At 40.7% G+C, this 23,055-nt stretch overlaps 1 protein-coding gene across 5 annotated transcripts in view; it reads left to right on the forward strand.

The window, feature by feature from the left end:
• CMTR1 (cap methyltransferase 1) overlaps nt 1–23,055 on the forward strand; it is a 67,848-nt gene that overhangs the window by 9,622 nt on the left and 35,171 nt on the right. For all 5 annotated transcript variants that reach the window (XR_015554121.1, XR_015554122.1, XM_004424190.3 and 2 more), the window contains exons 3-8: nt 12,681–12,832; nt 16,097–16,255; nt 18,915–19,007; nt 20,454–20,525; nt 21,671–21,765; nt 21,882–21,954. Coding sequence is in view for 3 of the 5 variants with exons in the window: in XM_004424190.3 (XP_004424247.1) it covers nt 12,681–12,832; nt 16,097–16,255; nt 18,915–19,007; nt 20,454–20,525; nt 21,671–21,765; nt 21,882–21,954 (644 nt within the window). In the remaining 2 variants the exon portion in view is untranslated. The remainder of the gene's footprint in view (nt 1–12,680; nt 12,833–16,096; nt 16,256–18,914; nt 19,008–20,453; nt 20,526–21,670; nt 21,766–21,881; nt 21,955–23,055) is intronic.

The following is a 23,055-nucleotide window of genomic DNA, read 5'->3' on the forward strand; positions in this document are numbered from 1 at the left end:
TATAGTGAATAATGCTGCAGTGAACATAGGGGTGCATAGATCTCTTTGTATTGTTGATTTCATGTTCTTTGGATAAATACCCAGTAGTGGGATAGCTGGATCATATGGTATTTCTATTTTTAATTTTTTGAGAAATCTCCATACTGTCTTCCATAGAGGCTGCACCAGTTTGCATTCCCATCAGCAGTGTATGAGGGAGTTCCCTTTTCTCCACATCTTCTCCAACACTTATTTCTCGTCTTGTTAATTATAGCCATTCTGACTAGTGTGAGGTGATAACTCATTGTAGTTTTGATTTGTATTTCCCTAATAATTAGTGACGTCGAACATCTTTTCATGTGCCTGTTGGCCATCTGTATATCTTCTTTGGAAAAATGTCTGTTCATATCCTCTGCCCATTTTTTGATCAGGTTGTTTGTCTTTTTGTTGTTGAGTTGTAGGAGTTCTTTATATATTTTGGAAATTAACCCCTTGTCAGATACATGATTTGCAAATATTTTCTCCCAGTTGGTGGGTTGTGTTTTTGTTTTGTTCATGATTTCCTTTGCCTTGCAGAAGCTTTTTAGTCTAATGTAGTCCCATTTGTTTATTTTTTCTTTTGTTTCCCTTGCCTGAGTAGACATGGTATTCGAAAAGATACTGCTAAGACCCATGTCAAAGAGTGTTCTGCCTATATTTTCTTTAGGAGTTTTATGGGTTTGGGTCTTACATTCAAGTCTTTAATCCATTTTGAGTTAATTTTTGTGTGGTGTAAGATAATGGTCTACTTTCATTCTTTTGCATGTGGCTGTCCAGTTTTCCCAACACCGTTTATTGAAGAGACTTTCATTTCTCTATCCTATGTTCTTGGCTCCTTTGTTGAAGATTAGATGTGTGGTTTTATTTCTGGGCTTTCAGTTCTGTTCCATTGATTTGTGTGTCTGTTTTTGTACTAGTACCATGCTGTTTTGATTACTGTGACTTGGTAGTATATTTAAAGTCAGGGATTGTGATACCTCCAGCTTTGTTCGTTTTTCTCAAGATTGCTTTAGCTATTTGAGGTCTTTGGTTCTTCCGTATAAATTTTAGGATTCTTTGTTCTATTTCCGTGAAGAATGCCATTGGGATTCTGATTGGGATTGCATTGAATCTGTAGATGGCTTTAGGTAATACAGACATTTTAACTCTGTTTATTCTTCCAATCCATGAGCATGGAATATCTTTCCTTTTCTTCATGTCTTCTTCCATTTCTTTCAATAATATCTTATAGTTTCAGTATATAGGTCTTTCACCTCCTTGGTTAAATTTATTCCTAGATATTTTATTCTTTTTGTTACAATCGTAAATGGGATTGTATTATTGACTTCTCTTTCTGCTAGTTCATTATTAGTGTATAGAAATGCAACTGATTTTTGTAAGTTGATTTTATACCCTGCAACTTTGCTGTGGTTGTTGATTATTTCTAATAGCTTTCTGGTGGATTCTTTAGGGTTTTCTATATACAGAATCATGTCATTCCCAAACAGAGTTTTATTTATTCCTTTCCAATGTGGATCCCTTTTATTTCTTTTTCTTGCCTAATTGCTCTGGCTGGAACCTCCAGCACTATGTTAAATAGGAGTGGTAAGAATGGGCACCCTTGTCTTGTTCCTGTTCTCAGAGGGATGGCTTTCAGTTTTTCACCATTGAGTCTGATGTTGGCTGTGGGTTTGTCATATATGGCCTATATCATGTTAAGGTGCTTCCCTTCTATACCTGTTTTATTGTGAGTTTTTATCGTAAATGGATGTTGGATCTTGTCAAATGCTTTCTCTGCAACTATTGAGATGATCATGTGATTTTTATTCATCATTTTGTTAATGTGGTGTGTCACATTGATTGATTCACGGATGTTGATCCATCCCAGCGGGCCTGGTATAAATCCTACTTGATTGTGGTGTATGATCCTTTTAATGTATTGATGTATTCAGTTTGCCAATATTTTGTTGAAGATTTTTGCATCTATGTTCATCAACAGTATTGGCCTGTAATTTTCCTTCTTTGTGTTGTCCTTGTCTGGTTTTGATATCAGGGTGATGTTGGCCTCATAGAATGAGTTAGGAGGCGTTACATCTTCAGTCTTTTGGAATAGTTTGCAAAAGATAGGTATTAAATCTTCTTTGAATATTTGGTAGAATTCTCTAGAGAAGCCATGTGGTCCTGGACTTTTGTTTTTTTGGGAGGTTTTTGATTACTGTTGCAGTCTCTTTACTTGTGAGTGATCTATTCAGATTTTCTGTTTCTTCTTTATTCAGTTTTGGGAGGTTGTATGAGTCTAAGAATTTATCCATTTGTTCTAGGTTGTCCAATTTTTTGGCATACAGTTTTTCATAGTATTCTCTTATAATCCTTTGTGTTTCTGTGGTGTCCATTGTAATTTCTCCTCTTTCATTTCTGATTTTATTTATTTGAGTCTTCTCTTTTTTTCTTAGTCTGGCTAAAGGTTTGTCAATTTTGTTTATCTTCTCCAAGAAGCAGCTCTTAGTTTCATTGATCCTTTCTATTGTTTTTTTAGTCTCTATTTCATTTATTTCTGCTCTGATTTTTATTATTTCCCTCCTTCTGCTGCCTTTGGGCTTTGTTCTTCTTTTTCTAGTTCTATGAGGTGTATTTTAAGATTACTTATTTGAGATTTTTCTTCTTTGTTGAAGTAGGCTTGTATTGCTATAAATTTCCCTTTTAGCACTGCCTTTGCTGCATCCCATAAGAGTTGGTATGTTGTGTTTTCATTTTCATCTGTCTCCATGTATTTTTTGATTTTTCATTTGATTTCTTCATTGATCCAGCGGTTGTTCAGTAACACGTTGTTTAGTCTCCACATATTTGTGACTTTCCCGGCCTTTTTCTTGTATTTGGTTACTAGTTTCATGGCATTGTGGTCAGAAAAGACGCTTGATATGATTTCAGTCTTTTTAAATTTATTGACGCTTGCTTTGTTTCCCAACGTGTAGTCTTTCTTTGAGAATGTCCTTTGTGCACGTGACAAGAATGTGTATTCTGCTGTTTTGGATGGAATGTTCTATATATATCTATTAAGTCCATTTGGTTTGGTATTTCATTTAAGGCCACTGTTTCCTTGTTGATTTTCTGTCTGGATGATCTATCCATTGATGTCAGTGGGGTGTTGAGGTCCCCTACTATTATTGTGTTGCTGTCAGTTTCTCCCTTTTGGTCTGTTGATAGTTGCTTTATATATTTTGGTGCTCCTGTGTTAGGTGCATATATATTCATAAATGTTATGTCCTCTTGGTGGAATGTCCCTTTTATCATTGTATACTGCCCCTCTTTGTCTCTCATTGTCTTTTTTATCCTGAAGTCTGCTTTGTCTGATATAAGTATGGCAACACCTGCTTTCTTTGCTTGCTATTTCCTTGGAGTATCATTTTCCATCCCTTCACTCTGAGCCTGTGTTTGTCTTTATAGCTAAGGTGTGTTTCCTGGAGGCAGCATATTGTTGGGTCTTGTTTTTTAATCCATCTAGCCATTCTGTGTCTTTTGATTGGAGAATTCTACCCATTTACATTTAGAGTGATTATTGAAATATGAGGGCTTAATACTACCATTTTATCTCTTGTTTTCTGGTGGTTCTATATTTCCATTGTTTCTCTTGTATTTCTGACTGGCATTTCAGTTTGGTGGTTTTCTGTGATCATTTCCTCAGTTTTATCCTTATTTATGATTTGTGGCTTTGCACTGATTTTTTGTTTTGTGGTTACCATGAGGTTTGTATAAAAGATCTCATAGATGAGATTGCCCATTTTCTGATAGCCTCTTATCTTCATTAGCCTAAGCAGATTCCTTCCCTTTCCTCTTCCTTTTCTGAGTTATTGTTGTCATAAATTGTTCTTTTCTGTGTTGTGAGTTTGTGACTAAATTGAAGTGTTTATAGTTATTTTTGATGCTTTCCGTCCCATTGTCTTTTATGTTATAATTAAGTGTTTACTAACCTATTCTGATATAGAACTACAATTTTCTGACTCTGTCTATTTATCTCCTTGCTCAAGGTTTTGTAAACCTTTTTTTTTTAGTTTCAGATGGAAGGACTCCTTTCAATGTTTCTTGTAAGGCAGGCCTAGTGGTGATGAACTCCCTCAGCTTTTGTTTACCTGGGAAAGCATTTATTTCTCCATTGTAACTGAAGGATAGTTTCACTGGGTAGAGTAATCTTGGCTGATAGTTTTTGTCTTTCAGTCTTTTGACTATAAGTTCCATTCTGTCCTAGCCTGTAAGGTTGCAGTGGTTTCCATCTGCTTAAAGCCTGATAGAAATTCCTTTGTAAGTCATTATCTTCTGCCTTGCTGCCCTTAATATTTTTTCTTTGTCATTGGCCTTTGACAGTTTTGATGTTATATGCCTTGAAGAAGGTCTTTTTTATTTATTTATTTATTTATGTCTTAATAGTTTAAAACATTGTGAAATTTTGATTGTACGTTTTTGTTTGTCGATCACCATATACATGTCTCCCTTCAACCCTTGTGCCCACCCCCTACCCCCATTGCCCCTGGTAACCACAATACAGTTTTCTCTGTCCATGTGTTGGTTTATATTCCACATATGAGTGAGATCATACGATGTTTGTCTTTCTCTTTCTGGCTTATTTCACTTAACATAATACTCTCCAGGTCCATCCATGTTGTTGTAAATGGGACGATTTTGTCTTTTTTTATGGCTGAGGAGTATTCCATTGTGTGTGTGTGTGTGTGTGTGTGTGTGTGTGTGTGTATATACACCACATCTTCTTGATCCAGTCATCAGTTGAGGGACACTTGGGTTGCTTCCCCTTCTTGGCTATAGTGAATAATGCTGCAATGAACATAGGGGTGCATAAGCCTCTTTGGATTGTTGATTTCAGGTTCGTTGGATAGATTCCCAGTAGTGGGGTAGCTGGATCATAGGGATTTCTATTTTTAAATTTTGAGGAATCTCCATACCATTTTCCATAGAGGCTGCACAAGTTTGCATTCCCACCAGCTGTGTATGAGGGTTCCTGTTGCTCCACATCCTCTCCAACATTTGTTGTTTTTTGTCTTGGTGATCATAGCCATTCTGACGGGCGTGAGGTGATATCTTAATGTTGTTTTGATTTGCATTTCCATGATGATTAGTGATGTTGAACATCTTTTCATGTGCCTATTGGCCATCTGTATATCTTCTTTGGAGAAGTGTCTGTTCATTTCCTCTGCCCATTTTTTGACCGGGTTGTTTGTTTGTTTGTTGTTCAGTTGTGTGAGTTCTTTATATATTATGGAGATTAACCCCTTGTCAGATAGATGTTTTGCAAATATTTTCTCCCAGCTGGTGGGTTATCTATTCATTTTGATTCTGGTTTCATTTGTCTTGTAGAAGCTCTTTAATCTGATAAAGTCCCACTTGCTTATTTTTTCTTTAGTTTCCCTAGTCTGAGTAGGCGTGGAATCTGAAAAGATTCCTTTATGACCAATGTCAAATAGTGTGTTGCCTGTATTTTCTTCTATGAGTTTTATAGTTTCAGGTCTCACCTTCAGGTCTTTGATCCATTTTAAGTTAATTTTTGTGAATGGCCATAGCAGATGGTCCACTTTCATTCTTTTGCATATGGCTGTCCAGTTTTCCCAACACCATTTATTGAAGAGACTTTCCTTTTCTCCATTGCATGTTCTTAGCTCCTTTGTCAAAAATCAGCTGTCCTTATATGTATTTATTTCTGGGCTTTCCATTCTGTTCCATTGATCTGTGTGCCTGTTTTTGTACCAGTGCCATGCTGTTTTCATTACTGTTGCTTTGTAGTATGTTTTGAAGTCAGGGATTGTGATGCCTACAGCTTTGTTCTTTTTTCTTAGGATTGCTTTAGATATTCGGGGTCTTTTGTTGCCACATATGAATTTTAGTATTCTTTTTTCTATTTCCGTGAAGAATGTCATTAGGATTCTGATAGGGATTGCATTGAATCTGTAGATTGCTTTAGGTAATACAGACATTTTAACTCAACTGTTAATTCTTCCACTCCATGTGCATGGGGTGTCTTTCCATTTCTTTATGTCGTCATCGATTTCTTTCAGTAATGTCTTGTAGTTTTCATTGTATAGGTCTTTCACCTCCTTGGTAAGATTTATTCCTAGATATTTTATTCTTTTTGATGCAATCGGAAATGGTATTATTTTTTTGAGCTCTCTGTTAGTTTGTTATTAGCATACAGAAATGCAACTGATTTTTGTAGATTGATTTTGTACCCTGCGACTTTACTGTAGTTGTTGATTATTTCTAATAGTTTTCCAGTGGATTCTTCAGGGTTTTCTATGTATAAAATCATGTCGTCTGCAAATAGTGAGAGTTTCACTTCTTCGTTGTCTATGTGGATTCCTTTTATTCCTTTTTCTTGCCTAATTGCTCTGGCCAAAACCTCCAGTACTATGTTGAATAAGAGTGGCGAGACTGGGCAGCCTTGTCTCATTCCTGTTCTCAGAGGAATGGCTTTCAGCCTTTCCCCGTTGAGTATGATGTTGGCTGTGGGTTTGTCATAAATAGCCTTTATCATGTTGAGGTACTTTCCTTCTATACCCATTTTGTTGAGAGTTTTTATCATAAATGGATGTTGGATCTTGTCAAATGTCTTCTCTGCATCTATTGAGATGACCATGTGGTTTTTATTCTTCGTTTTGTTGATGTGGTGTATCACATTGATTGATTTGCAGATGTTGAACCATCCCTGTGTCCTTTGTATAAATCCCACTTGATCACAGTATACGATCTTTTTAATGTATTGCTGTATTCGGTTTGCCAATATTTTGTTGAGGATTTTTGCATCTATGTTCATCAGCGATATTGGCCTGTAATTTTCCTTCTTTGTATTGTCTTTGTCTGGTTTTGGTATCAGAGTGATGTTGGCCTCATAGAATGAGTTAGGAAGTGTTCCATCTTCCTCTATTTTTTGGAATAGTTTGAGAAAGATGGGTATTAAATCTTCTTTGAATGTTTGGTAAAATTCACCAGAGAAGCCATCTGGTCCTGGGCTTTTATTTTTGGGGAGGTTTTTGATTACTATTTCAATCTCTTTACTTGTGATTGGTCTATTCAGATTCTCTATTTCTTCTTGGTTCAGTTTTGGGAGGTTGTATGAGTCTAAGAATTTATCCGTTTCTTCTAGATTGTCCAATTTGTTGGCATATAGTTTCTCATAGTATTCTCTTATAATCCTTTGTATTTCCGTGGTATCCATTGTAATTTCTCCTCTTTCATTTCTAAGTTTGTTTATTTGAGCCTTTTCTCTTTTTTTCTTAGTAAGTCTGGGTAAGAGTTTCTCAATTTTGTTTATCTTCTCAAAGAACCAACTCTTTGTTTCATTAATCCTTTCTGTTGTTTTTGGTCTCAATTTCATTTATTTCTGCTCTGATTTTTATTATTTCTCTCCTTTTGCTGACTTTGGGCTTTGTTTGTTCTTCTTTTTCTAGTTCTGTTAGGTGTAATTTAAGGTTGCTTATTTGGGCTTTTTCTTGTTTGTTAAGGTGGGCTTGCATCACTATGAGTTTCCCTCTCAGGACCGCTTTTGCTGCATCTCATATGAGTTGGTATGGCATATTTTCATTTTCATTTGTTTCCAGATATATTTTGATTTCTCCTTTAATTTCATCAGTGATCCATTGGTTGTTCAGTAGCATATTGTTTAATCTGCACATCTTTGTAACTTTCCCAGTTTTTTTCTCATAGTTGATTTCCAGTTTCATAGTATTATGGTCTGAAAAGATGCTTGTTATGATTTCAGTCTTCTTAAATTTATTGAGGCTTGCTTTGTTTCCCAACATATGGTCTATCCTTGAGAATGTTCCATGCGTGCTTGAGAAGAATATGTAGTCAGCTGTTTTTGGATGGAGTGCTCTGTATATGTCTCCTAGGCCCATCTCGTCCAGTTTTTCATTTAAGTCCACTGTTTCTTTATTGACTTTTTGTCTGGATGATCTATCCATTGATGTAAGTGGGGTATTAAGATCCTCTACTATTATTGTGTTGTTGTTAATATCTCCTTTTAGGTTTGTTAATGGTTGCTTTATGTACTTTGGTGCTCCTATGTTGGGTGCATATAAATTTATAATTGATATGTCTTCCTGGTGGAGTGTCCCTTTTATCATTGTATATTGCCCTTCTTTGTCTCTCTTAACCTGTTTTATCTTGAAGTCTACTTTGTCTGATATGAGAATGGCAACACCTGCTTTCTTTTGTTTGCCATTAACTTGGAGTATTGTCTTCCATCCTTTCACTCTGAGCCTGTGTTTGTCTTTAGAGCTGAGATGTGTTTCCTGGAGGCAGCATATTGTTGGGTCTTGCTTTTTAATCCATCCTGCCACTTTGTATTTTTTGATTGAAGAGTTCAGTCCATTTACATTTAGAGTAATTATTGATATATGAGGGCTTAATGTTGCTGTTTTGTATTTTCCGGTTCTTTTGCATTTCCTTTGTTTCTTGTCCCTTCTGTTTCAGACTGCCAGTTCAGTTGGGTTCTTTTTTCTTGTGACTTTTCTAGTTTTCTCTTTATTTATCATATGTGGTTTTGTTTTGATCATTTGTTTAGTGGTTACCTTGAGGTTTGTATAAAAAAATCTTGTGTATGAGATAGTCCATTAACTGATGGCCTCTTATTTCGAAGAAGGTCTTTTTGCATTGATGTAATTAGGAGTTCTGTTGGCTTTGTGTACTTGTAAGTCCAGTTCCTGATGTAATTAGGAGTTCTGTTGGCTTTGTGTACTTGTAAGTCCAGTTCCTTCCCCAGGTTTGGGAAATTCTCAGCCATTATTTCTTTGTACAAGCTCTCTGCTCATTTCTCCCTCCCTTCTTCCTCTGAAATACCTATAATCCTTATGTTGCTTTTCCCAATTGAGTCAGATATTTCTCAAAGAATTTCTTCACTTTTTTAAAATCTTAATTCTCTCTTCTCCTCCACCTGAAGCATTTTTGTATTTCTTTCCTTTAAATCACTAATTCTGTCCTCCATAATGTCAGCTCTATTTTTTATGGTTTCTAGATTATTTTTTATCTTATTAATTGTGTTCTTCATATCCAGAATTTGTTTGTTGTTTTTTAGAGTTTCAGTCTCTTTGGTGAAGTATTCCTTCTGTTCATTAATTTTATTCCTGAGCTCATTGAACTGTATTTCTGAGTTTTCTTGTAACTCATTGAGTTTCTTTATGATAACTATTTTGAATTCTGTCATTTAGATTGTAAATTTCTGTCACTTCCAGATTGGTTTCTAGAGGCTTGTAATTTTCCTTCTGCTCTGATGTGTTAATGTAGTTCTTCATGGTGTTTGACGAATTGATCCTTCGTCAGCGCATTTGTGGTAGTACTGGGTCACAGATTCTACCTGCCACTGCTGGGGTTGGCAAGAGCTGTATTTTCTGATCCTGCCCCCTCTGCTGGAAGTCGTGCTGGTAGGGCTTCTCCCCATTTGTGCACTGGCTGTGGCCGCTTGGCGCATCACACATGCGTGCGCAGGTGGGGGCCTCTGTGCTCCACCGGTGGGTCGCTCTGGTGTGGGACCACTGCATTCAGCAGGGGACCAGCCAAGCTAGTGCGCTCAGCAGGAGGAGAGGGGCACTTGCTTTTGTGCATGGGCCGGCTCTGTGCTGGTCGGCAGCTCAGCTGAGCTACTGCACTTGGTGGGTGATCCTTTGTGGGGGCTGAGCCACGCCACTCAATGGGGAGCGTTCCCATGGGCGGGGCTGCCGCAGCACAGTGGGTGCTCCTGTGGGCTGGGCTACAACTCTGAAAGCATTTGTGTGGGCCAGGCTGCCCCCACCTCCTCTTACAGTTGCACCAGCTGCTGTGTGAAGACCTGTGACCTAGATTGCTGCTGCCAGGGAGGAGGAGTGGTGTGCTCATCTAGTTCCACTGCCTCCCAGGGATCCATTCCACCTACCTTCAGATGCATGGCTGTGTGGATCTCTCAGACATCCAGTTGTGCTGTGTAGGGAGTCCTCCGCTGATCAGTGAGTGTCTATTTAGTTGTAACTTAGAGGGGGGAGAGAAAGGAAACAACTCACGCCACCATGGTGCTGATGTCACTGCCTATCCTTATACTTCTGCAGGCTGAAAGTCTTGCACTACTTGTACGAGTTGTTGTAAGAGGAAATATCTTAAGGAGCCATACACTCAGTAGGTGCTTAGCAAAGATGACAACTGGGTAACAGTTCTTTAAATTCACTACAGTGAGCACTTAATTAATTTCTGTTAAATGAAAAGCCACTGTCCAGATGTTGGAGATAGTTTACTGTGACACAGTTCCTGCTCTCTAGGAGTGACCCTGTCCAGTGGGGTAGCACGTGGCAGTAACTGGCTCTCAGGCAGTGTGATGAGTGGTGTGCTGATGGGTGAGTACTGGTGCTTCGGGAGCACAGTGGAAGGGAGAATCAGGGCAGGGTGCTGGGGACGGCTTCACTCTTCTCGAATGTCAGCCCTTAGTGAGTTTGTGTTCTCGGAGGGAAATGGATGGATCAGTGCATGTAGGCTTTAGAATTCTGATGTAATCCTCAAGTTATGAATACCTGAATAGTGACTCTCGGGCAGATAAAGAATTGTTTTACATAAAGAATTGTTTTACACGGCTGCCTTCTATGCCTTTCCTCAAGCAGCCAAGCTTTGACTTAGCATCTCTTCTCAGAGACTTCCTTTCTTCCTTAAAGGAACTGGGCCACATTGCTAAGTCATTTTTTCATATTTATTTTAAATTTTAATATATAATATATTCACATGGTTCTTAAATCAAAAAATATAAAAGATTGCCAGCATAAACTCTAGGGATATAAAAATGTACATCAAGTTTCACTTCTTTCACTTTCACTTGTTCCAAGTAATCATTTGGTATTGTCTCCATGCCTCAACCCCACATGTGAGGATCATCACTTCTCTTGGTCTTCTTATGTATCTTTCCTTCCAAATGCTTTTTTGGCAATTACAAGAAATAAAAATATATATTCTTATTTTCCCTCTTTAATACACAAGAGTTAGGATGCCATGCTCATGCGTATGGGCTAGCTCTGCTATTATTCATTTGACAGTGTGTCTTGGTGATCTATCCATTTCTGTATATAGACCAGAGGTTCCCAAGTTTTCTTGGTTCTTGGCACCCTTAGTATTGTCCTAACTTTTTTCTCCATGCCCCTAGGCCAAAAGAAATACCTGACAGTTCAGTTTATTAAGTATTTAGGTCTAAATAGCAAGCATTTATATCTTAAAATCTAATAGATGTTTGAAAGAATAGTGTGCATAAATTGAAAAAAATTTTTATTTTATTCTTAAGCACAATTAACTTATTAATGAGATGTGTATGCTGGTGAGCATGGAACAACTTCTCAAGCTTTGGGATTAGACTGCATACCACCACCCTCATTTCCTGTTCTGCATTCCTCGTGGCTTGCAGTTTATACCATTTTCGATGGGAATATGCAGAAATTGTTGACCAAAATTTTGAGATATAGTCTATTTCCAAATTTGGGTGGGTTTGCTTGAGAAACTACATGAATAAAATTACACTGGATTGAAATAGCTTTTAAGTTAAGAGATTGATGTATCTATAAAGGGGAGGGAAAGAGCCAGTCACAGTGAATATCTAGACTATGGACCATCCCACTTTTGGACAGGAGACAGGTAACCTGCCACTTCTGGCAGGTGCTAAAGTGGGTCTTATTTGAAGTCCTTTGGCAACAAGGTTGTTGACCATGAAGATAATGGCTTAGCTCAGTCAGGCCACCAGCACCCTCCTGGAGTGTTTAGTTGCAGTTCCTCTACTCTCCACCTCAGTAGGTGCTGCTGCCTGAGCGTCTCCCCTCTTTCCTGCCCTTCCTTTCTTTCCTCTTCTTCCTTCTCTCTTTTTTTTTTTTTGGTGAGGGAGATTGGCCCTGAGCTAACATCTGTGCCACTCTTCCTCTATTTTGTATATGGAATGCCGCCATAGCATGGCTCAATGAGCAGTGTGTAGGTCCATGCCCGGGATCTTAACTTGCAAACCCAGGGTTGCTGAAGCAGAGCATGTGAACTTAACCACTGTGCCACCGGGTCGGCCTCCCTTCTCTCTTTTCTTCCTTCCCCTGCCTCTTCTCTTCTCCCTGCTCTTCTCCCACTTCTCCCCCTATGAGCTAGCTTTTCTCTGGGGCTGTGCTATAGACCCACCCTCTTACCTGTAAGTCTGAAGGACTGTGAAAACAAAGGAAACTAGATTAATCAATCAGAAACTGTTAGTCCGATGATAGAATTGTTGAAAGTGGAACCAGGCACCAATGTTTGGAAATTGATGTTCAACTAATAAACAGCAGCAGCAAAAATAATCCTATCTTCAATAAATACGTTTTGTATTTGACAGTATACTTTCAAATTTGATAGTGTTATTTCATTTAATCTTAAAACAACCCCATGAGGTAGGTATTACCATCCCAGTTTTGTAGGGAAAGAAATTGAAAGAATGAAAAAGGAAAACTGATATTTTTGAGCTCCTGTTGGGTATCAAGTACCATTTGGAACTTTCAGTGACTTGCCCAAGATGTACACAGTAAAAGGTAGAGAATACATTTGACCCTGGGTCATTTCATCAACTTTATGTGTGCAAGGCGTGTACCGAACACTACTAGTTGAATAAATGAAACTTAGAGGCTATTTTATGCCATAATTTCACCTAAACATTTTCATTTTTTCTTTTCCAGCATCTACCACAAGCCTAAGTGGGTCTGACAGTGAGACTGAGGGGAAGCAACACAGCCCTGACTCTTTCGACGATGCATTCAAAGCAGACTCCCTTGTGGAGGGAACTTCTTCTCGCTATTCCATGTATAATAGTGTCTCCCAGAAACTTATGGTATGTCAGCACTTGGGTTGAGTTTCTAAGCTCCACTAGCAGAGTGAGAGAAGGGAAATTGGCTTGGTGTGAAAAGAAGAAAGGGGCATGAATTTTTCCTCTGCTTTTCAGCTACTGAAATTTAGTAGACAGAGTATGGCCCCCTTCTTGATAGATGCATCTATCACATTTGAATCATCCATAGGCAATGGCTGCTCAGGCCTGCTTCTCCTGTCCTGTCCACAGCTGGATCACCCTTTGGTCTGCTTAGTAATGAATTCTTATTATGAGCACGTGTGAACATCCTTACACATGGATGTATGTTGATGGGTAAAGAGGCTTCATGCTGTGCATTTTTGCTCTAGTGAGTGATCTCAGAAGAAATGACTAAAATTCTGCTCACTCCCAGATGCCTAAAATAAGTGGGAGTAGTACAGTTTTATGTGTTATTTCCAAAAGAAGGCCCAGTTCTCCTTCTCAACTTCCATACCCTATTGATATACCACAAGAAGGAAAGTAAATAGGAAGACCTGCTCACTTTCCTCATCAAATTTTAGTATATGTTCAAAGGTTAGGGAAATCCAAGTTTGCCTTCCATCTGGCTTCAGGAATATTATAGTTGACTCCTCCATTTTCTGTTGGATTCATTTAAGAATGAGAACTGTCACTTTTTTTTTTTTTTTTGTGAGGAAGATAAGCCCTGAGCTAACATCTGCCAATCCTCCTCTTTTTGCTGAGGAAGACTGGCCCTGGGCTAACATCCATGCGCATCTTCCTCCACTTTATGTGGGACGCCGCCACAGCATGGCTTGACAAATGGTTTGTCGGTGTGCGCCCGGGATCCAAACCAGCGAACCCAGGGCTGCCGCAGCAGAGCACACGCACTTAACCGCTTGCGCCACCGGCCTGGCCCGGAGAACTGTCACTTCTTAAGTCATAGTCAAGATTCTAGTTTGGGGGCCACAAAATTCGGGGAAGTAGAAGATGGAGAGGTGTGTGACTCAGTTAGCCTCTTTGACCTAGGAGAAGGATTTGTGTCTATTGTAGGAATTCCACCCACCTCTTGAGCTGGTATTGCCCCTTCCAAAAGCAATATAGACTCTCTAGGGGGAATTAGATCTTAGGATTGGAGTTCTTTTATTAGGCAAGGGTCTGTGGGGTTTGGGATTCGTGTCTCTGATTTTTGGAGTCTGCAACTGGGCCCATGACTCTAGAGTTTAGTGTGAGCTTATAGACAGTTGTGACATTCAAAAAAATATTTCTGGAAAAATAAGCAAGTGGGACTTTATCGGACTAAAGAGCTTCAACGAGACAAATGAAACCAGAATCAAAATGAACAGACAACCCACCAGCTGGGAGAAAATATTTGCAAAACATCTATCTGACAAGGGGTTAATCTCCATAATATATAAAGAACTCACACAACTGAACAACAAACAAACAAACAACCCGGTCAAAAAATGGGCAGAGGAAATGAACAGACACTTCTCCAAAGAAGATATACAGATGGCCAATAGGCACATGAAAAGATGTTCAACATCACTAATCATCATGGAAATGCAAATCAAAACAACACTAAGATATCACCTCACGCCTGTTAGAATGGCTACAGTCACCAAGACAAAAAACAACAAATGTTGGAGAGGATGTGGAGCAACAGGAACCCTCATACACAGCTGGTGGGAATGCAAACTGGTGCAGTGTCTATGGAAAACGATATGGGGATTCCTCAAAAAATTAAAAATAGAAATACCCTATGATCCAGCTACCCCACTACTGGGAATCTAGCCAACGAACCTGAAATCAACAATTCAAAGAGGCTTATGCACCCTATGTTCATTGCAGCATTATTCACTATAGCCAAGAAGTGGAAGCAACCCAAGTGTCCCTCAACTGATGATTGGATCAAGAAAATGTGGTGTATATATATATACAATGGAATATTACTCAGCCATAAAAAAAAGACAAAATCGTCCCATTTGCAACAACATGAATGGACCTGGAGGGTATTATGTTAAGTGAAATAAGCCAGAAAGAGAGAGACAAACACTGTATGATCTCACTCATATGTGGAATATAAACCAACACATGGACAGAGGAAACTGTATTGTGGTTACCAGGGGCAATGGGGGTAGCGGGTGGGCACAAGGGTTGAAGGGAGACACGTATATGGTGAGGGACAAATAAAAATGTACAAGTGGGGCCGGCCCGGTGGCGCAAGCAGTTAAGTGCGTGTGCTCCGCTCTGGCGCCCCAGGGTTCGCTGGTTCAGATCCCGGGCATGCACCCACGCACTGCTTGGCAAGCTATGCTGTGGCGGTGTCCCATATAAAGTGGAGGAAGATGGGCATGGATGTTAGGCCAGGGCCAGGGCCAGTCTTCCTCAGCAAAAAAAAAAAAAAAAAAAAAGGATTGGCAGAGGTTAGCACAGGGCTGATCTTCCTCACCAAAAAAAAAAAATGTACAACCAAAATTTCACAATGTTATGAACTATTTTTTATTTATTTATTTATTTATTTCCCCCCCCCAAAGCCCCAGTAGATAGTTGTATGTCATAGCTGCACATCCTTCTAGTTGCTGCACGTGGGATGCGGCCTCAGCATGGCCGGAGAAGCGGTGCGTCGGTGCGCGCCCGGGATCCGAACCCAGGCCACCAGCAGTGGAGCGCGCGCACTCAACCGCTAAGCCACGGGGCTGGCCCCATGTTATGAACTATTAAAACATAAGTTAAAAAAAAAATTTCTGTCCAGGATTTTATAGTACCTTCCATACCTCAGTTTTACATGGAGCAATTTTTCATTTACTCTCTTAATCAAGTGGGCTTCTACAAGCCCTCATTGTCCTTGCCTCGTAAGGCTGTTTGAATTGGTTGAGGGTAAGGTAGAAGTTGCCGCTTAAAGCAATTCCATTTTAAATTATGTTCGCTTTGTCAACTCTACTCTAGATCTACTTCTCACTTAATCAGACAAATTAGCTAGAAGGGTAGTTGTGCAAATGTCCACTGAGATTCATTAGGTACTCTTGGTGCTTTTAATTACAGCTGTGAGGTCCCTTCTCATTTATCTAGCTTCTGGTTGCCCTAGACTTTTGCCTCCAGAATAGATAGCCACTGGGCCCACAGTTAAATTACAGTTATTTATTTCTACTTTTCTTCTCTAGGCTAGAAGGAAAACTTTAGACCTTACTCATCTGCATTTTTCAGGGCTTAGCACAATGTCTGGCACATGATAGGGGCTACACAAATGTCTGCTTATTTATGTAAATGCTCATTACTTCTCTTTTTCAGGCCAAGATGGGCTTCAAGGAAGGTCAAGGATTGGGTAAATACAGCCAGGGTCGGAAGGACATCGTTGAGGCCTCTAATCAGAAAGGTCGAAGAGGCTTGGGTCTGACACTGCAAGGCTTTGACCAAGAGCTGAATATAGACTGGCGAGATGAGCCAGAGGTAACTGGGGAGGAGGAGACTGGAAAGCCACTTGTGTTTCTGGGTGCACAGCTTTAAGTAACCATATTAACAAACTAGAAGTCTCCAGAAGCAGTATGATCAGGGTGGTTAGTGGGGATTAAAACTAGTTTCTTACATGGAAGGTAGTGGAGATGTCCAGAATGGAAAACAGAAGACTGTGGGAGATATGATAGGGTGTGGATTTGTTTCCTGTTGCTTCATATAGGACTTTGTAAGACCGATGGGAAGAAGATGCTGGAAGGCAGAGTTTGGCTCCACAAAGCAGTTTAATAGATAGATACAGCTTTCCACTAGTGACTGAGATACCTCACTAGGTGGTGAGTTCACGAGGTACTGAGCTCCCTCTGCTGAAAGCATTCAAGTGGGCTGATTGAGGACCTGCTGTTTCATTGTGTGAGTGATTGGATAAGGTGCCCTCTAAGGTCTTTGAACCTCCACAGGTTTATGACATCCCAGTTGTAAATAGGTGTTTGTTTATGCCATATAGCTTTTCCGTTGTGGGTTTAGTTTGGTTGTCTGCTTGGGTACCAGTTTGATTTAACCTGGAATACCAAAAAAGACTCTTATCCCTTTTCGTGGCACAGATAACGTTGAGATTTTATTTTTATTCATTTATTTATGTCCTACTTTATTCCACGAAGGATGTGAAGTAGGTGTAATAAAAGCACCTGAAAGTAATGGTGAAATATTACAATTACAGAGTCATAACTAGAGAAAATAGAACACAAATGTCTAGCCTTCTACATAGTTGCTATAGTTGAGCTTCAGATGTGGCTTTGAATTCTGGAAAATTCATATTTTATTTGTCTCCTTGATGTTCCAGTTCAGAAAAGAACTCCATGAACCTGTGCCTGATAAAAGCCTAATAAGGCTTCAGAGTAAAATGCTGACAAGCCAGGAGCTAATGGGTTCTGGGAGTGGTCCTGCTGTGTTGCCTTGTAGTTATGAGGAGATAAGACCAGCAGAACAGCAGATGAGATAGTGTGGAATAGGGCAAATATTTGTAATGGGGTGCTAGATGTAGGTTTTCACCTCAGAAATGCTTGGTGCATTTCCAGAAATACTTGGTGGTCCTCATTTGTGTGAAAACAAGTAAAGAGTCCCAATCCTCTCAGTGGGTCAGAATTAGAACTAACTTTGCCAAACCTGAAATCTGAAATTTCCCCATGAAATCTCTGTTTTTAATGGAGACAGGCTATTGAAATTCCTTTTGGAGGCAAGGCTATCCTAATTACCATTTACCATAATTCAATTTTTCTCTTACAAAAGATACCCTATCTTTTGGTTAAGACTTTGGCTCAACTATTAGTTGGTGGCCACTTCTTTAAGGTAGATGAGTCTGGGTGTCCTGAGCTGAAGATATTCAATTCCTGGAGTCACTGCAGGGAAGGTGCTCAGTGGCTGCTACAGCCCGGGAATGTAGAGTGCAAGGTTTGACCTTTCAGACAAAGTCCACTTTGCAGGTAGCCTAAATGTTCAGATGTCCATGGGGAGACTGAGTCTGCTTTTTCTCTCCAAAGGGGCATCCAAAGTGTATATGAGCTTCTTTTTTTCTAGAGTTTATAATTTGCAATGATTTATGCTTAAAGGTGATGGATTTGATCGGGGGAGAAGCCATGATTCACTGCCAGATTCATTGACAAAAGGTTGCAATAATTTTTCTTTTAAATTTTGTTGATGGTAGTTGGCTTGCCCTCAGACCTTGCATTGTGTTACCATTTTATGCCTTTCAGAGCATGTAATATTACCTTTAATCATGTTGCTTCAGTTTGCAATGGTGAATCGCTTCTCCACACTTGCTTGGGAGGCAGTGTGTGAAGCTGCTGTGCAGGTGAGCCACCTGTTTAGGTTTTATAATCCATGTCTCTCTAGCCCAGTGAACTTAGCCCTGGCTGCACGTTAGAGTCATCTGGGGACTTCTAAAAAGTTCTGAGACTTTTAATCTTTTGATCTGAGGGTCCCCACCTCAGACCAAGAGAATCATATACTCTGAAGGTTGGGCCCAAGCATCAGTACTTTTTAGAAGGACTGCAGATGATCCCAATGTATAGCCAGGATGAAAACCACTGTTTTAGCTTGATAAGGAAGGTAATTGAAAAATGAAGAAGCAGCAGCGTTAGAGATGCCAGTTTCTGCTCTGTTTTGGAATGAATAGGTGAGGAATCCTGTTCATTTTGTGAATAACACCTTGAAAGGCATCAGGAGGTGAGACTCACTGCCATTGAGTCTTCCTGATAAAATTACCTCATCATAGACGTATCCCCCGTATGTACTTCTCTGTGTCCACACTGCTCTGATTGTGGGCCCCTCGGGTCAAGGACAACGTCTTTTAAACTCTACATTCTGAGCACTTAGCCCATAGTAGGTATTCATCAAATAATGTTGGAACAAATGAAAGAAACCTTTAAGATTTGGGAAGTTTCTAAGTATTCAGACTAGAATTGAAGCTGGCCTTCAGAAGTGAAACTTTAGAATTCTGGCTCTCAGTTCTCATGTCTGACCACTGCATTTGGCCTTAGCTCTCCAGACCCTTCTCACTTTAAGTGTCTGTTGATTGTTTTGGGGAAGCCCTGGTGAGTTGGGGCATAGCCCTCAGGGTCTGTTTTACTTGACTTACTTGCCTCTCTTTTGTTTGTAGCCCAGTGCCTGTGAGCAGGTGTCTTGGTTCCCAGAATGTACCACTGAAATTCCTGACACTCAGGAAATGAGTGATTGGATGGTTGTGGGAAAGGTAGGATTTCAGGAAAATGTACCCTGAATTCTTGGCACTTACCTCTGCACTTTCTCCTCTTAAAGTCCGGTATATATGTATGTATACTCACAGTTTGAAAAAACTATGACTCTGACCATCCTGGCAGGAGCAAAGCTGTGTCAAGAGGATACGTCAAGAGGGTTTACAGATATGCCCCTGGGAGATGTGGCAGACAGGATTTTTTTTCTGCTAGTCATTTAACTTGCAAGGCATCACAAAATGCCTAGTGTCTGTCTTCCTCATGGATGCTTGTTAGAGTAGCTTATTATACATCTGTGTGTATTCTTGTAATTGCTGGGCACTGTTCCAGGTAGATGAAAAGATACTGTCCCTGTCCTCAGTAACGAGGGAGTTGTTACAAAGGAAATTTTTAATCTCCTTCTGGAAAATTGTAAGAATAAAGTTGATAGCTACCAAATCAGTGTGGACTAGAGAGCAGTTCTCAAAGTGTAGGGGCCCTCAGGGATCTTCAAGACCCTTTCAGGGGGTCTACAAGGTCAAAGTTATTTTCATAATGATGCTGGAAAGTTATTTGCCTTTTTCACTCTCATTCTCTCACTTGTGACCAGTGGAGTTTTCTAGAGGCGATAACACACATTATCACAGCCAACTGAATGCAAATGCGGAGAGGAGAATCTAGCCATCTTCTAATGAGCCAGATATTAAGAGATTTGCAAAAATGGAAAACAGTGCCACTCTTCTCACTAAATTTTTAAAAATGTAGTTATTTTTCATTAAAATATTACTTAACGTTAACATGTTGTTCTTTTACACTGAATTAATAAATATTTTTAAATTTTCTCAGTTTTAATTTCTAATAATAAATATAGATATAGATATACACGCCACATAAAGAAAAGCTCTTTGGGGTCCTCAGTGATTCTGAAGAGTGTAAAACCTGAGAACACCAAGTTTGAACCTCATTGGTTTAGAGGTGGCCTCATTCAGACATGAGGTTGGACTTGATATCTCCGTGAGGCTCCCTTGAGCCGTTATTTACTATGACGCTACCAGGTCAGTTTCTAGTGTCCTGCATTCATACTCATCACAGAGCAAGAGGCCGCCTGGTTGAAGGGCAGGCTTCTGTCATTTGGGGCAGTCCCTAGCCTTCTGCTTCCACGCTCTAGGGGTAGACAGCTTGAATGTCTCCTTCCTGTTTGCTTTTCTCAGCCCCAGTATTCATGAGTCTTGTATCCATATGGTGCTCTAGTCAGAGCACCCAGGGGGCTGCTTCATCTCAGAGCCATCTGGAGTATAGCCAGAGGGACTGAGGATTTTCTCTTTCCTGCCCCTCAGAGATTGATGTTTTTTGGCAGGGACTCAAGCCGCTTCTTGCTCTACTCACTTGAAACCCTAGTTTCTCCATTCATCCCCCCTAAATGCAGTTGCACGTGGTCATTATCTATTGTTTTCTTCTCCCTGTAGAGAAAGATGATTATTGAAGATGAAACAGAGTTTTGTGGGGAAGAGCTTCTTCACAGTGTGTTGCAGTGTAAGGTAAGGCCTTGTGGCTAGAGCTGGAGTTGAAAACCATGTGTGAGGGACTGTGCTGGGCTTTTCCAGTTCTTCTGAGTCAGTCGTGGGGGAATGAAGTTTAACTAAGATTTTTCCTGGAGGTCAGATGTGTAGTTTGGTACATTTCTCCAAGGTGTCCTTTTTCCTGGTGACTGTCCCACCCTGTAGTGTTGTGCTGTCCCTGTGGTCAGTAGCGAGGAAAGGATCCAGTTAACCTCAGTGAGTCGATTTATTGTAATCCTGAGGGGGCCTGGCATAGTGAAAGGTTTGGAATCATTCTTTAGCATCAGATAGACCTGAATTCAAATCCTAGTTTTGCAACTTTTTGCTGCGTGACTTTGAGCTAGTTGCTTTAGCTTCTCTGAGATTGAGTTTCCTCATCTATAAAACGGGGAGAAAATACTTCCCAGGGTTGTTGTGAGAATTAAATGAGATAGTGGGAGTGAACCTCTTAACATGCTGGGTGAATGTCAGCCTTCCCTTGATATCTTTTGGCCTGATTTTGGGTCAGGAAGTGCATTGCCTGGGGCAGAATGAGCCAAGGAAACTGAGGAGGAAAAGGGTTGGCGAAGAAGCAAGGCCTCAGACCAGGCTCACAGAGCTTATTTTTTGGCAGGCAGAGGGTTGGGAATATCCTTAAGGTGACTGGAACTCAGGTGAAGTGAGGCTTTCTTTTTTCAGAGAGAAAATTGGAGAAGGGATCCCTGCTGTGTGGTAGGTGCCATCAGAAAACCCTAGTCTTGTTCACCCTCTTTCTGAGTAAGCCTTAGTATCAGAACTCTGTTCCCTTGGAACGTTGCTGCTGGAGAGGAGAAACAGATTTGTCATGAGGATTAGCAGTGCCAAAAGGTGGCTCTCTGCATAGCCACAGGTGCCATTTGTTAACCACTTACTATGTGCCAGGGACATGTTTACATTTTATTTTCTACCATTTTGCAGGTGAGGTAGTTGAGGGTCAGAGTGATGAAGCAACTCGTCTAGGGTCAGACATAGGGTCATTCAGGGCTGGGACACAGCAGGAGCCTAGCTCTTCGGAGGGCTGTGAGTTGAGCTCGTCAAGCTCTTAAGACCCCTGTCCCGTCCCAGAGGGTGATGCTCACCTTGAGGTTCTGATTCTTTCTGGGCAGAGTGTGTTTGATGTCCTGGACGGGGAGGAGATGCGGCGAGCTCGGACCCGGGCCAATCCTTACGAGATGATCCGAGGAGTCTTCTTTCTAAATAGGTTTGCTGACATTTCCCTCCCCTCCCCTGACATGCCCTGTTCCACTTTTTCGTTTGAGCCTCAGCTTTCCATATGTCTGGTACTGAGTTGCGCTTTTCTGTCTTGCTTTGTTGCAGGGCGGCAATGAAGATGGCTAACATGGATTTTGTGTTTGATCGCATGTTTACAAATCCACGAGATTCCTATGGGGTAAGAACAAGATTCTGCTTCTGAACTCATAGTGCTAAATGGGCTTAAGCTTCAGTGGCTCAGAAATTGCCGTTTGTGCAATGCTAGTTTTCCTGCTATGTGATAGAGATATATTTTATGATAGAGATATGTTTTGCTTTGAGCTCTTCAGATGAGGTCCCATCTGTGGTCCCAGAAGTGCCCAATAAGCAGTTGTCTTTAAGGCTTCAGGCCCAGAGTCCCAGCCCCCGTCTCTGCAGATCCTGCTGCTTGATCCACGAGGAGGTAGGCAGGGCTTGCAGTAGCGGCGAAGGGACATTCCTGGGCAAAATCAGCAGCTGTGGCATCTATAGGCCTAGGGAGCAGGGAGGAGAGGCCGTGAGTTAGAGCATGGGCCCTCCTTCTGCTTTCATTAAACATGTGTTTATCCAGGGCCGGCCCTGTGGCTTAGCGGTTAAGTGCGCACGCTCCGCTGCCGGCGGCCTGGGTTCGGATCCCTGGCGCACACCGACGCACCGCTTCTCCGGCCATGCTGAGGCTGCGTCCCACATGCAGCAACTAGAAGGATGTGCAGCTATGACATACAACAATCTGCTGGGGCTTTAGGGGGAAAAAATAAATAAATAAAATCTTTAAAAAAAAAATAAATAAACGTGTTTATCCAGCCCCGACTTTGTGCCAGGCACAGTGCTAGGCACCAGTATAGGAGTATAATCTTGAATGAGATAGATGTGATCCCTTCCCCCATGGCGCTTAGGTTCTGGACAGTCTAGTGGACTTGAGAGCTGGTAAGGGTGCAGGATTGGGATGTTTGTAAAGCCTTTCTGTGCTCACTGGAGTGTGGAGGCCAGTTGCCACCAGGGAGCTTTAGCCTGCTGCCTTCCTACTGGATGAGGTAGAGTATAAGGGTGAGTATGTAGTCCTTAGAGTGAGTTTATTTTCCAAATCAAAACTTCTCACATTATCTGATGTGGGTGCTGTTTCTGGAGTGAGAGGGGAGTGCTCTGGGAAATGTTTGAGTGTTGAATGAAAGGCAGGCATCTGGGTCCTTTCACTGGTCTATTTAAAATCAGTCTCATGTCTGAAAATCTAGGCTGTGTTGTTCAGTGGGGGTGGGAGCAC

Source organism: Ceratotherium simum, chromosome 13, assembly GCF_057802395.1.
Source record: "Ceratotherium simum simum isolate JZ-2026a chromosome 13, ASM5780239v1, whole genome shotgun sequence".
Classification (NCBI taxonomy): Eukaryota; Metazoa; Chordata; class Mammalia; order Perissodactyla; family Rhinocerotidae; genus Ceratotherium; species Ceratotherium simum.